Source organism: Hipposideros armiger, unplaced genomic scaffold, assembly GCF_001890085.2.
Source record: "Hipposideros armiger isolate ML-2016 unplaced genomic scaffold, ASM189008v1 scaffold_18, whole genome shotgun sequence".
Taxonomy (NCBI): domain Eukaryota; kingdom Metazoa; phylum Chordata; class Mammalia; order Chiroptera; family Hipposideridae; genus Hipposideros; species Hipposideros armiger.
In genome coordinates this window covers 4,028,836-4,044,286 of record NW_017731368.1, presented here as the reverse complement: position 1 = coordinate 4,044,286, position 15,451 = coordinate 4,028,836, and the positions used below count along the sequence as shown (strand labels likewise).

The window sequence follows — 15,451 nt, the reverse complement described above, 5'->3', positions numbered from 1 at the left end:
ATGTGGGATCCGAACTGGGGCCCTCTGGCATCCCAAGCCAGCTCCCAACCAACGCGCCACTCGGCCAGCCCAAAATTAATATATTTAAAATTATTATTAAGATGTAACTATGTAACTCAGAAGATATAAATGTGATTTTATAAGGATATATGAACTTACAAATCCAAATGCATTTAGGTGGTAGTGAGCCACTTAGATTCTTCAAACGAGTCTGGAGCTATTACTTCTGGTCAGAGCACTCCAGAAGTAACTGTCACATGCCACTTTTATTGGAGCTGTCATTGAAAATGTTTGTCCCCACTCCCAGCCTTCCCAGAACCTAACCACCCAGGCTCACCTCTATTTTTGTACCGATTTCTCATTTTGCTTCTGATTTCTCACCTGAGGCAACCATTGAGGTGGCAGCAGCCCCTGACTTGACCTGCTTAGAAGCACATACCCTGTTGATGCCCCCTCAGTCTGTTGGAGCCGAGGCAGTCATGCGAGAGCAGACCCTCCTCTGAAGTGTGCTCTGTACACAGTGTAGTGTCCTTCCGGTGTGCCCTGCCCCCACCCCCGTGACTCACCCTGACCCCTGAGCAGGAAGTCAGGCAGAAGTGGATAGATGAGAGCCTTCACGTGTCCACAGTGCTCCGGTTCTCCACATTCTTCCTTCCTCCCTTGGCTTCCAGGAATTGGTTAATGATTCTTTCCCCTCTCATGGGGTGACATTTTTCAGCTCGTCATAGGACACCTTCACTGTTAGATGGGTTCTAACACTGACATTTGTGCCTCTTAAATATTAGATAAATATAAATAACTGAAAGCAACCCGTTACAGATTAACAGAAAAGAAAATTCTCTCTGCCACATGTGTATGCAACGTATAGATATTGGTAAAGTGGAGTTTTTCTTGTCAGTATGGATAGTAAGTAACTAACCAGAATGGGGAGCGTCCTGTCTCTGATCTCTCAGTACCCCAGCAACTCTCCTTGGACTGAATCAAGTTTGACCATTTTAATTGATTTGAAAAATAATAAAACGAGACCCTGATCTTTGCATGTGGGGTAGAGAATAAATTCATGCTAGATCGTCAGTTGGAGAAGGCTGCTTTTTATTATATACCTGATTGCTGTACCTGAGCCCACTTCGCTAGCATTTGGCTGGGCTGCTTCTGTACTCCTGCCTGAGGGTCTCTAGGAGAGCCGGTGAAGGTGGAAGAGCGTGTGTGTGCATGGTTTTCCTTCCATAGATAATGAGCATGAGAAGGTGGGCGTGTGTGTACAGAGTGAAGGAGGCTCTACTGTTCCCAGGAAATCGGTGATAGAAGAGGAGAATCAGCTATGACCGTATTATTAATCGAAGGAAGATGAATCTTTGGTCAGTTTTGAATATCTTTTCTTTTGGTAGATATATTGCCTTCGACTTCCATAAGGAATGTAAAAATATGAGATGGGATCGACTAAGTCTTTTATTGGATCAGGTGGCAGAAATGCAAGATGAATTAAGGTAAGCTCTGGTACCTCCCTGTGGGGGTCGAGGGCAGGGCTCATATTTATTATGCATTACCTAGCAGACTTACAAACACACTTCTCCGGGTCGATAGCACTTCTCTTTACTATTATTTTTAGGTATTTTTATTGAAAAGATGAGGCTTCGTGATTTAGAAATATTTTTAAATTCTTAAAAATGGCTCATGACCAGGTACTTTCATATTTTTATGAATTATCTTTCCCACATTTACAAATTTCTACATAATTGAAATTAGTTTACTCCTGTTTTATATTCAGCTGTTCTCACAGAACGTTCTGTCACAGATGACTTGTCATTAGCCTACCTGGTGTTTGTGGTGATCGAGTTAATGCTGCTCTGTGTTCCGTGTGTCGTCACACAGTTTCAGCTCAGTGCTGTCCTTCACACTGAGTTTCCTTTACTCTTCCTACCATGAAAGGTGGTGCTGCAGCGACTCACGCTGTGTATATATATTTTTACTTATGGAAATTATTTCCTAAAATAAATTCTCGAGAATAGGATTAATGGGTTAGAGGGTCTGAATATGTTCACGGGGCTTTCTGTGTGTGTGTACTGTGTTATTAATAGTTACCGTGTTGGTTCACAGGTTTACTGTATCTATGCCTGTGTCACTCTTATTAATTTAAAGCCAGAAAGAGGAATCTATAAACCATTCTATCATTTTGTTCAGCCTTAATTAATTAATTAATTAATTAATATTATCTAGTGTTCATTGTACATTCTTCTGAGCATTTTATGTGCATTATGCAGGATCTCATTCAAACCTTAGAACAGCCTGATGGGGGCGCTGACAGCTCCATTTTGTAGATGAAAAACAGGCTCGGAGAGATGAGGTTAGTTATCTAAAGTTACATTGCCAGCTAAAGGTAGCTGACCAGCTGTTTGCATGCTCTTTGCCTCCACACTGTGGTGACAGATTTTCAGTGCATAGAATCATCTGAGAAGATGGTTAGAAATGATGGGAACACAGGAATGGTACCCAGGGTGGAGCCCAGTGCTGACAACTGGGGGGTTAAGGGAAAAATGGAACTGACTTTTCAAATACTGCCTATCACGCCTTATGAACTTTGTACTATTGGCATATATTACCCATTTTAAGAAAGGATTTAAAAATGTTTTTAATGCACAGTATCTAAACCTTGCTTCAGAGATTAGTACTCAGTTATCTGAAGGCCAAGCGTTTTCATTTCTAATGAACAACTCAGGGAATTCTGATATAGACAGTAAAGTGACTGTGCTTCAAGAAGTCCTGATATATGGGGCGTAGGGGAAATAATTATGTCAAAGGAAGGCCTCTCCTGGCCTTAGGGAAACATGGCAACCTTTGTAATACTCCCAACTCTACTTCTTAGCACCTCGGGTGCAACTATCCTTGATGCTACAGTTGGTTTTTGGATAGGGGCCTCTCGTGCCTCTGCCATTGAAACTTCTTTTTGGTCTGTGGTCTTCAAATACACTAGGACCATGCATTTCCTGCCTGACCTTTTAATGTACCGGTTTTAATAACGTCACCGATGGGAGACCTGTGTCGTAAGTGTTGTGTTCTTCGTAGAGTTAACTGGCTTTGGTATGAGAGTGTTTATACAAATATGTTTTAGTTATTTTCTAGTGGATGCTACTGGCAAGGTGGTGACAAACCAGGAGGGCGTGTTCCGCAGCAACTGCATGGACTGCCTGGACAGGACCAACGTGATCCAGAGCCTGTTAGCGCGGCGCTCGCTTCAGGCCCAGCTGCAGGTGCAGAGTCTTTTTTGTCTTTTATTAAAGAACATGTTAATAGCAAAAAATGAAAGAAACTTCATCTTTAAAAACCAGTAACAGCAACAACAAAACCTCACCTTGCCCCCACCGTAACCCACCTCTTCCTGTTTTTGTGTCTTGCTGTCCACGAGTGTACAGGTGCTCCGTAACCATGGTCAGCACACGAATGCACAATTTTTAATCTTGCCGTTTTCCTCTAGCATTCTTCATCATCATAGTTTGTGTTGCATTGTTGTACTGTAATTAATAAGCCATTTAGGTTGCTAGATTGTTTGGCCTATAAATAATACTGTAGAGGGTATATTGGTATATATTATTAGTAACTTGAATTATTTCCTTCAGGTTAATTCCTAGAAGTTCAATTAGTGGGTTAAAGAGAATATAGGTATATATTACTTTCCAAGAGGGCCATGGCAGTTTACACTGACACCAGCCAGCAGTAAAAAGCGAATCCATTTCATTGAACTCTTGGCAACATTAGATATTTTTATTTAAAACTTTGTTTTTTATTTCAATAGTAGAGTAGTACCTCAGGATTGGTTTCATTTGCGTCTCTTGTTATTGGCGAAGGATATTAACTCTCAGGTAAAAAGCTTCTGACGCTGCTTTCCTGTAACATTAAGATTTTGCTGTTGATAAAAATAGATACAAATATTTTCTTCTGCTTATATTTGGAATTAAGAATAAATACAGCCCAAATTTCCATGTCACATTGGCATTTGTTACGAGGGGCAAACAAAATGCATCCCCAATGGTTCCTGTAAATAATTAGTAAGCATTCAGCTTTTTTTCAGGACAATTTTGGGGTCCCCAGGGTGGGATTATGGAGGTAGAATACCTCCTTTAGGATGCGTTGTCCTTGAACCCTAAAGCGGCTCATTGGTGCATTCTCTAGTTCTTATTGGACTGTGTCCTTGTCAGTCTGTTGGATTGACATCAGAGTGTACTTTTCAATAGCAACAACATTAGGAATGGTTGTTCCCAAGGCTGATTAACAAAAACCTGTTTAACTAGCTTCTATAATCTATATTTAGCTGTTTTACATGCTAAATATAGTATTTGAAAACCTACCCAGTTTCAGAGAGTCTTTGGGCAGGAACCTTTCTAGCGTCAGTAGTGCCAGCAGGTGTGGGGACTCCAGTTATGCCGGTCCCCTTCCAGTGAGGGCAGGACTTTTCCCCAGCTGGTCGCTGAGGTTGGCTCCTGTGCCATGTGAGGGTAGGGAGGCCCCTTCTCAGGTGAGCAGTGAAGATGGTGGTTCTGAGAGGGCTGAATGTCCATGACAGAGGCCGAGGAGGGGCTCCTAATCTGGTCAGTGAACCCAAGGGGAGTCCATGGTGGTGGGAGGGTGCCAGGAACCCTCTGAGGTTATATGCTAGGGGCTGTGTGGATGTGCAGTGTGTGGGGAGGCAGAGACGCAGCATTCGATTCTCAAAGGGCCCCTGGGATGGGGGTAAGTTTGGGGGTGGGGAAGGCTGGGGAGGCGAATTGTGAGGAGGGTAGAGGAGTAAAGGCAGTAGACGGTTGGGGGTGGCAGGGCAGGAGGAAGTGCCGGCTGGAACCCACAGGAGCGGAAGCCCCCTCCCCGCCTCCATTCCTTCCGCCCTCTCCCTGAGTGCAGGCGGCCCTGCTGCTGTCTCTGTGGGGCTGGGGCTCCAGGGGCAGCGGCGCTGCTGCGGGAGAGGAACCCTCAGGGGCTTGCAGCCTGGGCGGGAGAGGGCTGCTCAGCTGGGAGGGACCCCTGGACACAAGGAACGTGTCTTCCTCTTCCGCCTGTCGCCGGGAACCACAGGGTACGATTTGGGGACTGTCTGCTTGTCCTCAGTCGTGTGCTGAAATGTGCTGCACGTAAACACGCGAGTGGTTCTTATTTCAGAGACTGGGAGTTTTGCATGTGGGACAAAAGCTTGAAGAACAAGATGAATTTGAGAAGATTTACAAAAATGGTAGGCAATTTCTTTAATAGAATCAAAGTTACTCAAATTTTGAAATAAATTAATATTTTGGATTCAGAACTCTTGGTTGTCATTAATCACTCTCAGCTGATTTTTACTTTTTTTCACAGCCTGGGCTGACAACGCAAATGCTTGTGCCAAACAGTATGCAGGAACTGGTGCCTTGAAGACCGACTTTACCAGGCAAGCCCTGCTTTTAAAATAGCATTCCAGTTCCGCAGGTCACGGTTCTGGGGCCTTTTGGGGTCACTTGGGCAGCCCTCAGGCACCCGCGCCTGGGCCTCGCTGCAGACCGCTCATGGCACGGCCCATGCCGGGCAGGTTCTCAGCCTGCCTGGGGGCTGGTGCTGCGAGTCGAGCAGCAGGGCTCTTCAGTGCCCCAAACCTGGTGTGCGCCCACTCAGCCTGGCAGGTTCAGCAAGCCTTGGGCAAGGCCTGAGGTCCTGCCCCTAGAAAAAGCACCCAGCTGATTGGGACGGACGCTGCTCCTGGGGACACACTGGCTAGTGAGAGGTCACAGCATTTTGTGTTTGTCCCAAATGCCGGCAGGTCTTTGCCAGTCATGTGGATTCCCTGGAAGCAAATAAGATTTCCTAGTCTTGTTGCTGTTTCACACCACTTACCCTGCACTGCGTGTGTCTCCCCTTATTTCTGGTCTTCATGACTGGTGCTGACTGTGGGAGGTAATGTTGTAGAAAGAGAAGACGGGTTTCTCGGACCTGCTGATGGTTTCTTTTGTGAGGTGTCTCCTTTATATTTTCAGGGTTGACTTTGAAACCTTTGTAACGCCCTTCTCTCCATGACACATACTTATTGGCCACGTCTTCTCACATTATAAAACAGTGTGAGAATTTAATAGGCAAATCTGTAACTCAAAACTTCACCTTTTTTGACCAGAACCGGGAAGAGAACTCAGTTGGGACTTGTAAAGGATGGCTGGAACTCACTAATACGGTATTACAAGAACAACTTTTCTGACGGATTTAGACAAGTAAGTTTGTATTTGGTGCTAATTTTTGGTTATTGGGTGGCCGGCTGTATCTTTGCACTGCTTCTCAGTAGTGTAATCACCTGTGATTTGGGAGTTAATCATTTTCTTCTTTCTGTTCTAGGATTCCATAGACTTATTTCTTGGGAACTATTCAGTGGATGAATTAGAATCTCATAGTCCTTTAAGTGTTCCAAGGGACTTGAAATTCCTGGCTGTAAGAAACCTTTATGTTTTTCAAACTGTTAAAAAAGCATTGTGTCAGGAGGTATAGATGGGGCCAACTGCCCGTGATTTAAAACGTCGTATGTTGTTCTGAGTGGAATATAAATACCTAAGTTTCCCCAAGGAGAAGATGCGGAAAAGGAGTAAAATAACTTTGGAGTGTTTGTTTTCTTTCAAACATCCTTCTAATGTGAGAACACATAAGCAGAGGGAGTGTGGAAGTTTTCTCATTTCAGGAAGACTCCCCTTTCCGCGTGTTCAGGGGCAGGTGGAGGCGAATTTGAACCTGAGAGACAAAGTACAGGCAGACCTGGGAGATACTGCGGGTGTGGTTCCAGACCGCCGCATACAGCAAGTGCAAACCAAGAGAGCCACAGGAGCTGCTGGCATCCCGGAATGTAGAGACGTTTACACTGTACTGTAGTGTCCTGAGTGTGCAATAGCATTGTGCTCAGAAGACAGTGTACACACCTTAACTAAAACATGTGTTGTTGGTAAAAAGTGCCGACACCCCTGAGCCTGTTAGAAACATGGCAGCGATAGACGTGCTTGACACGGTCGCCACAAACCTTCAGTCTGTAAACCCGCGATGTCACAGAGCACAGCCAACGCGCTGTGGTGCGACACCGCTCTCCCTTTTTGACTCCTGTGTTCACCAGACTTTGCAGGAGCCTCTCTGGGCTCCCAGTCCAGTGGGCAGAGCAGCCTGCAGTGGAAGCGGGGCCTGGCGCCCTGGGTCTCACCTGGGCGACCTCACCCCGCCTGGCTCCCCTTGGCTTGGAGCAAAGGCCTGCTCTTCAGATCTTAGGACTCAGCCGATCTTAGATTCGGGCAGTTGTGATTGAATCCCTAAATAATGTTTTGCTGAAAAAAAGATACTTTGTGTATTAGACTGCAGAAGAGTTTTATTCTTCTCAAGCACAGTGCACACTGACTTCGCAGCCGCTGACTAGCGTCCTGAGCTGATGTTTCTCTTCCACTCTCTTTTCCAGTTGCCTATCATCATGGTGGTTGCCTTCTCAATGTGCATTATCTGTCTGCTTATGGCCGGTGAGTCCGCTCTTACATCACACTCTTCTAGTCATTTTCTAGAATGTTCAGCTTCCTTGTACAGCAGCTTCAGTTTTTGAGTCTGCTCAACCCTTGATGTTTCCCATTTAAACGTAAAGAGTAAAGTGAGCAGATGAGACTAGACCTTAGATGTGACCAGAGGGAAAATGTATACTCAGTAGCTTGAGAAATGTTTTGTTTTTAGTTTTTACTTAAGATTTTAAAATTGTTTTTTTCTTATTACCAAAGTAATACATAGTAATTATAGAAAATACAGGTAGGCAAAAAAGAAGAAAATATTATTTATCATTCTGCCTTTCAGAGATAAGTGAACTACCCTTATTAATATGTTGATGTTTTCATCTTTATAAGTGTGTGATTTTCTTCTAAAGTGAGATTTTTATACATTTTTTTGTAATCCATTTTTTTCACTGAGCAATATAAACATTTTCCATGTTCTTTATTTTTAAGGACTGCAAAGTATTCCATTTATGGATGTATAGTTTATTTAACCAACCACCTATTGTTGGACAAATAAATGTTAATAGATTAATATATTACATATTAAATTTTAATAGATTGAGAGCAAAATTGCCTAAGAACTGAGCTAACAAGGTCTTTCCTGGGTTTCTTTTTTTTCTCTCACTATCTTCCTGTTACTCAGTTAATAAGCACTTAAGATTAAAGTGTCTCCATTAAGTCGTATTCCGTGTCCTGGGAATTGTCTGTGACATGGCTGAGGTCCCGCCTCAGGCTCTGGGAGAAGGGGCGCCCTCCTGTCTTCACCCTCCGCCCTGGGCTCCCTGGGCTCCTTGCGCGGACATTGCTCAGCCTGTCTGCATCCCCCATCCCCCGGGCACCAATCAGATGCTCCCCTCAGTGTGCCTTGTTCTCCCACACAGACGGCGTCTCCCCTTTGGGATTTCCAGAGCAGCCCCTGCTCCTCTCACAGCACTTTCCTCTTTTAACCTCATTGTGCCCAGGGACCTCCTTGTCAGAGCTGCTGCGCCTCTTGTCCCTGACATACCCACTGTGTGTTTCTCGCGGTGTGGTAGTGACTCACATACGCCCTTTCTCAGCGCGTCAGCGACTTTCTGAGGGCAGACTGTGTCCTACAGACTGTTTTGTCTCCTGTGTCTGGGATATCGGGATTCCCACCCCCGCTCCCACACTGGCTCTGCTGGCTTCCTGCGGGCAGGCGCAGCCTGCTCACCTCTGTATCTCCTCGCATTCAGCACGGTGACAGCCAGGCACAGGAGAAGGAGCCGGCCTGTTGTTACTCTAGAGCACGCGTAGCAAACTTTTTCGGTAAAGAACCAGATAATAACTATTTTAGACTTTGCAAACTGCATATGGTCTCTGTTGCACATTGTTTGTTTGTTTTACAACTCCTTAAAAATCCAAAACCCATCCTTCGTTCACAGTACAAAAACAGGCCGAGGGGTCGCGGGCACAGGGGTCACCGTGTGGCATGACTGGTCCTGGGTCCGGTTTGGGGGCAGGAAGGCAGAGGGGGTTGCTGGCCAGCATGGGATCCCCATAACCCCTCAGCACCCCTCACTCCCCCAACCCCCCACCTCTGTTCACTATATTCCCTGCCTTGCTTCTTCAAAAGCAGCCCAGTGGCCACTCCGCTGTTGAATTCAATGCTTTTGTTATTTTGATCTGTTTTGTGTTTTTGGCCATATCCTGACATTTGCCTGTAGAGCCTCTGGAGAGGCAGGAAAGCCAAGACCCAGTGCTCGGCCTGAACAGATGCTCTGCTCGGTTCCTCTGGGCGTGTCCTAGGTGGGGCTTGTGAGGAGCTGCCTGTCTCCTTTGCCCAAGAGGAATTTTAAGGCTCAGAGCTGTGAAATTAGCAATTATGCAAATATGAATGTTTTTGAGTAAAAAGTTGGATGCTGTGGATGGTAACTTCTCATGTTAGTTAATTGTTATGAAATAATGAGCTTTGTGATGCCTAGGTTTAATAATATCCGATTTTTAGCCCCTCCTTTGGTTTTTAAGAGACTGGGAAATCAGTGTGGTGTGACCTGACAGCCCGCTAGGACAGAGCCCCTGCTGGCGTGCTCTGCTGCTGGCTGCAGGCCTCGGCATGTGTCCCTGTCTACACATGAGGCCAGTGCTGTTGCAGGAGAGACAGCACAGGAGTGTCAGCTCTTCAAGGAGCTGAACGAAATTCATCTTTGCCCACTGGTCTGCGGCCAGCCATCAGGAACCCCAGGCTTGAAAAAATGCGCACCAGGGGAGTTGCGTTACACACGTTATTAAAATACGTTACTGAGCTTCGTTTTATACTCTTAACTTTAATACATAACTTTTCTGAAGTGTGTATATTTTGTAAAGTTACTTTTTGTGTAGGTATTTTGATAGTAGCTAATATCCATCATAGGTAGGACTATAAATTAAACTATCGGTAATAGTTTCTTGTGGTATTAAAGTGTATAATCTACAAGTACTAATTATTGTTTATGTGACATAAAGTGGTTCAGTCAAGTGCTTCTCCAAGTGTGGCCCCTGGACCAGCAGCATCAGCACCACCTGGGAACTTGTTGGAAATGCAGATTGTCGGGCCCCAGGAACCCGGGTGGGGCCTGTGGAGGTTCTCAGGCTAGCCAAGTTGGAGAACTGCTGGTTTAAAACTTACATGAGAGGTTCTTGTATTTTTCCTGTAGGTGTGTTAGTCAACTTGATGTTGTGAAAATGCGAAACAGCCAAGAGTAGATCTGGTATCAGTGCAATGACTTTTCTTTATCAACTCTTTGTTGTTTTTTTCTTTAAATCAACAGGTGACACTTGGACAGAAACACTGGCCTATGTGCTCTTCTGGGGAGTGGCAAGCATTGGAACATTTTTAATTATTCTTTACAATGGCAAAGATTTTGTCGATGCTCCCAGGTTAGTCCAGAAGGAAAAGATAGACTGAATTTGTGTCTGTGGAAAGCGGCTTGGCTTGGAAGACTCCGTCGTGCAGAACTGGAGTCTTTACTGACCCGCGTTCCACACCCGCCGGAGGCTCCTCTAAAGCCTTTATCCAAAAGCACGTCCTGCACTCTGTGTAGGGTGATGACTTCAGACTGATCTGGTGTGACTGCCCTGGTGATCTCTTTACCGTTGGCACGGGATATTGATAAATTGAAGCTATTCTATAATTAAAACGTAACCTGAACAGCTCACAGAATGGAAGGACTCTACTCATTGTCAGTTTAATCATCTGTTGCAGAATAAGTAATATATATTAAAAAAATCTAGCTTCTTTCATTATTTAAAACAGTAAGATTATTTTTCTAGCTCAGTTTCATTGTCATGGAAGCAGCCACTGTTAGCAAGCATACTTTCACACACCTTTGGACTTCAGAGTTGAATAAGAAGCTAACTCGGCTGTGTTTATCAAATGTAAGTCTCTTACATATATCAAGTAGTTGGACGGAACAGCCTGTGACTTCATGGGGTGGGAGGAGAATGGGGCCTGATGTCCTTTTGAAGTTTCAGTTCTGTGGATGAGTTCAGCCAGCTTGAACTGCTGCAGTCGGACCAGCAGTTGTAAGTGTGATGAAACAGTTCAGATATACTTTATCTTTTTTAAAAGTTGTAAATGAAATCAGAGAATGTAAAGTCTATCTCTTATGCTAATGGTCCAAAGCCGCCTCTGTTTTAAGGATTGCCTGTGTGCAGAATACCCTTAGTTGGTCAGCCACTTCCTCCTGGGCACTTTGGTTTCTTTGGGGGTCATTCCTCGAGATAGGCAGGCCTCTCACAGTGTCTTGTGCTGAATTCGACAGTGCACTTGGAGGCAGTAGCTGCCCGCCCATGCATGGCACTGTTGAGCTGCTTTTCACTCTGTAAAGGTTTTTGTTAGCTATCAATAAGTGTGTCTAAAATTTAGTGCTTCCAAGAGTTATAGTTCTCCAAATCAAGGACCGACTTAAACTTTTAATTTATGTGTAAAAATGAACCTGAAAAATATGCTTTAGAGGCCGTGCATAGGTCTAAGTCGGACTGTATATTCAAATTGTAATTATGAGGATTAAATATTAGAAAAGTGTGTAAGGTAGTATAATTACCACTATCTTAAAACAGTTCAATTAAATATTGCTACAATACTTGTGTTGTGCTTGAAAATATGTATAGTTTTTTCAATAATACCTTACGTTTTCCTTAAATATCTCTAAAAGCGCCTTTATTTCATCATTACCTTTTTTCCAATATTATCTTTTATAAACATTAATAGGAGTTGTTGCTTTTAGAAACTCTAAGGGAAATAATAGCTGGAAAACCATCTGTAGCTTAAAATCAGTCATGAAAACTCACAATAGGGTAAGTAGTTAGAACTACCTATTCTTAACATGTAAATAAGCGTAATTTGTCCCAAAGATTACTATTGAAACTGAGTTCAGGCCAGCTGTGGCATATCATTCAGATGCTGCTGGGCATTTTGCGCAAGAACTGAATTTGAACTACATCAGAGACCAAATCGGAACTGCTAACGGGCTGTTTTGCAGCAAGTGGATGGATGCTGGTGTGGCGGGTGGTGAGGTGTCAGGACTTCAGAGCCCTGCAGTGACGTCTAAATTCACGTACTGTATATCCGTAAGTGAGAATAAAATGTCATATTCTTTTCTAACTACTGTTGGTGTCGTTCCTGTACTTTGTCTTGAAAGGAATGTTCTTTTTTTAGTTTAGAATTTCAAAAATCATGCAACGCAATGCACGGTCATTATAGAAAAAATAGGCAGTACAGGGAAACAAGAAAATGAATAGCTTCTGAAATCCTGCTTTCCAGTTTTGATCACTTAAGAAGTTGTTTTTATCCTTATAATTATTTTTCAATTATAGATAAAACGGGAAATACCGAGTAAAATATAATATCCATAAAAAGATGTCTCCTGTCCCTCCCACCTCCAGATTGTCGTTTGTTTTTCAAAGTTATGCAGGTCGTGGGGCAGTGTTGCTAGTTAGAAAATGTTCTCAGGCTGCAGGGTGGTGCCAGCGAGCCTGAGGGAAACGCCGCAGTGAACACCTAGGCACTAGGAGACCCTGATAGGTGAGTGAGGTGGCACTCCTTGGGTGGCATCTGGGATATGCACCCCCCTCAGGAACCATGCACTGCGTCCTGCTGTCCCTGGTGTCAGTCCTCTGCACACAGCCACCCTCTACTGCTTCCTTCCCTGCACAGCCTGGCCCGGAGTCCCCCTGCACAGGGCTGACCAGCAGCTGCCGCCACACCCTCCCTGTCACCTCCCTCCCCTCATACACTCATAGGTGTTCTGTACCCATCTTTCCATGGGGGGCGGGCGGGGGAGGGGCGGAGATAAACTATGCTTCAGTATGAGTGAGACTTAGTCAGTGTCTTACCTGTCATCTGTTTATGCTCTCAGTCATTTGTAGTCACAAAATGAAAAGCTTTGTCCCATTCAAGATGCAGTGACCAAGGGTGGGAGCGAGAGAGAGTTACCGGTGGGGATAACCCCCAAAGTCATGTGATGCAAACCATCAGTCCTGATGGAATCAGGTTGACGTTTTGTGTCAGGACTCGAGTTGGCTAAACAAGCCAAAGCCCAAATACGGAGGAAAGGAGAAATGCAGGGTGTGTATGTGGTGGGGAGGGGGTGAAGAAAGGGGCCTAAACACATGAGGGTTTTGGGTTTCTTCCTCCAACTTGTCTGAGAGTCCTGATGTCAGAAGAAATGATCCTAATACAGATACATGTTGATAAATATTTAAAATACAATGTTCCTTGCCACATAGGCCTGTCCAACATGGCAGCCTGGCTCGTCAAAGCCAGCAACATGGAAGTAACAACCTAATCTCAGAAGGGTCACACTCTGTGCCTTAGAAACAGTCGGGTTGGTCAAGAGGAGGGGCAGGTCACCCAGGCAGTGAAGACCAGGAGGTGGGGGTCTCTGGGGACCGGCTTAGACATCCGCCACCACGACCAGTAAGGGGACAGGTGCACGGCCATGATTCAGAGCTGGTGCCGGACGGGATCAGGCGGCCTGCAGGTGGCTGAGGCTCCCACCCAGGTGCCGTGGTTGTCCAAGGCTGCGTAGCAAATGAGCCCCCAGAGTGGCATAGGACAATGATAACGTGTTTTGCTCACAAAACCCTGCAGTTTGGGCAAGGCCTCATGGGCATCGGTCACCTCCGTTCCACCTGACCAGTTGTGTGGCTTCAAAGGCTGTGGCCTGGAATCATCAGAGGGTTGCTTGCTACCTGTGAAATGGGGGAGTGGGGAGAAGAACCCGAGGCAGGAGCAGGGTTGCGGGGTAGGGGAGAAGAGAGAGAACCTCCAGGGTGCAAGAAAGTCCCTATCCAGGGCAGCTCCAAGGGACCCCTGAGCCTGGGCTCAGCCATGCTGCCGTCACCCTCGGCCTCCCCTCTCTGGAAGAAGTGTGCCTGGAAATGCCCCGCTGAAGCTCGGTACCCAGGCTCCATCCAAAGCTTCACTGCTTCCCTTTATGTTTCGGGGGGCCTGTAACAATCGGGGAGCACAGAACCTGACCTTTGAAGCCCCATGTTCTTTCCCAAAGCCGTCCTACATCTCACCAGGGAGATTGATCACCACCAGTCTTACTTTTTTCTTCGCGTTTCTTTGCATTTCTTCCTAGCTCAGTACCTGTCTGCATCCCTAGGTAAGTGTGCTGTTTACCTGTGTGTAATTTTATAAGAGCGGTACCATTCTGCGCGTATCCTGCAGATATGCCGTGTTCATTCAACATTGTTTCTCAGATTCATCCGCGTTGATGGTGATAGCTGTCATCTATTCCTGTTAACTGTGGTTTATATTGAATGAACAGTAATTACAGCATATGTATGCGCTTGGGCTTATTGGAGACTGTCTCACAGTTCACTCTTTATCCGGCCTCTCGCTGGGGGACGTTTGGCTGTTTCTGGTTGTCTCCTGTTGCAGTCAGCATTGCTTGTGAGCTTTCTCTCCCCAGCTCACATGGGAAGTGTGTCTCCCTGGCCTGTGCCCAGTGGCAGACGTATGAGCCTGAAATATACAAATAACGTGAAATGGGTCTCTAAGAAATTGGTTGTGCCATCTGTGTTCGTAGCAGTTCCACGTTATCACCAACGCTGGGCGTGGCAGACTTCCTGGATTTTTAATCCCGTATGTATGACGTGGTATCTGATTCTGGTGTTTCTCTGATAACTGATGAGATGGAGTATCTTGGTTTTTGGGGGGTTTCTTTTGTAATCAGTGTTTCCTGCTCTGTGCCTGTTGAGGTCTTTTGCCCGTTTCTATTAGATTCTTTGTCTTTATTAATTTGTTGACATTCTTTATAGTCTGCAGAGTACCATATTTCCCCACATAGAAGACGCACCCTTTTTTGAAAAATTTGGGGTCTAAAAACTGGGTGCATCTTATACAGTGGTTGTATGAGCGCAAAAACAAGCACGAAAAAAGCAGGAAATGCAACTAAAAAAACATCTACAACCACTGTGTAAAATGCACCCAGTTTTTAGACCCCAAATTTTTCAAAAAAGGGTGCGTCTTCTATGTGGGGAAATACAGTAACTTTTTGTTGATGATGATATGGACTACATATATCTTCTCTCAATTTGTGGCTTTTCATTTTCTTGTGACCATTTTTTTTTTTTCAATTACAGTTGACATTCAATATTATATTAGTTTCAGGTTATGGCATAGTGGTTAGATGTCTATATAATTTATGAAGTGAACCCCCCATTAAGTCTAGTATCCATCTGACACCCCCCACTAAGTCTAGTATCCATCTGACACCGTACATAGTTTTTACAATATTATTGACTATATTCCTTGTGCTGTACTTTACATCCCATGACTATTTTGTAACTACCAATTTGTACTTCTTAATCCTGTCACCTTTTTCACCCAGCCCCCCCAAACTCCCTCTCACCTGGCAACCATCAGTATGTTCCCCATATCTATGGGTCTGTTTCTGTTTTGTTCATTTATTTTGTTCTTTTTATCCCAC

General features: G+C 44.9%; 1 protein-coding gene across 1 annotated transcript in view; it reads left to right on the top strand.

The window, feature by feature from the left end:
- The window catches only part of SACM1L (SAC1 like phosphatidylinositide phosphatase), a 52,725-nt gene extending 40,611 nt beyond the window's left edge, over positions 1-12,114 (top strand). Inside the window, exons 13-20 of the mRNA XM_019633828.1 lie at positions 1,389-1,487; positions 3,110-3,248; positions 5,149-5,218; positions 5,338-5,410; positions 6,125-6,218; positions 6,340-6,432; positions 7,433-7,490; positions 10,280-12,114. Of these exons, the coding sequence (XP_019489373.1) occupies positions 1,389-1,487; positions 3,110-3,248; positions 5,149-5,218; positions 5,338-5,410; positions 6,125-6,218; positions 6,340-6,432; positions 7,433-7,490; positions 10,280-10,416 (763 nt within the window). The 3' untranslated portion in view covers positions 10,417-12,114. The remainder of the gene's footprint in view (positions 1-1,388; positions 1,488-3,109; positions 3,249-5,148; positions 5,219-5,337; positions 5,411-6,124; positions 6,219-6,339; positions 6,433-7,432; positions 7,491-10,279) is intronic.
- Positions 12,115-15,451: the final 3,337 nt, after the last annotated feature.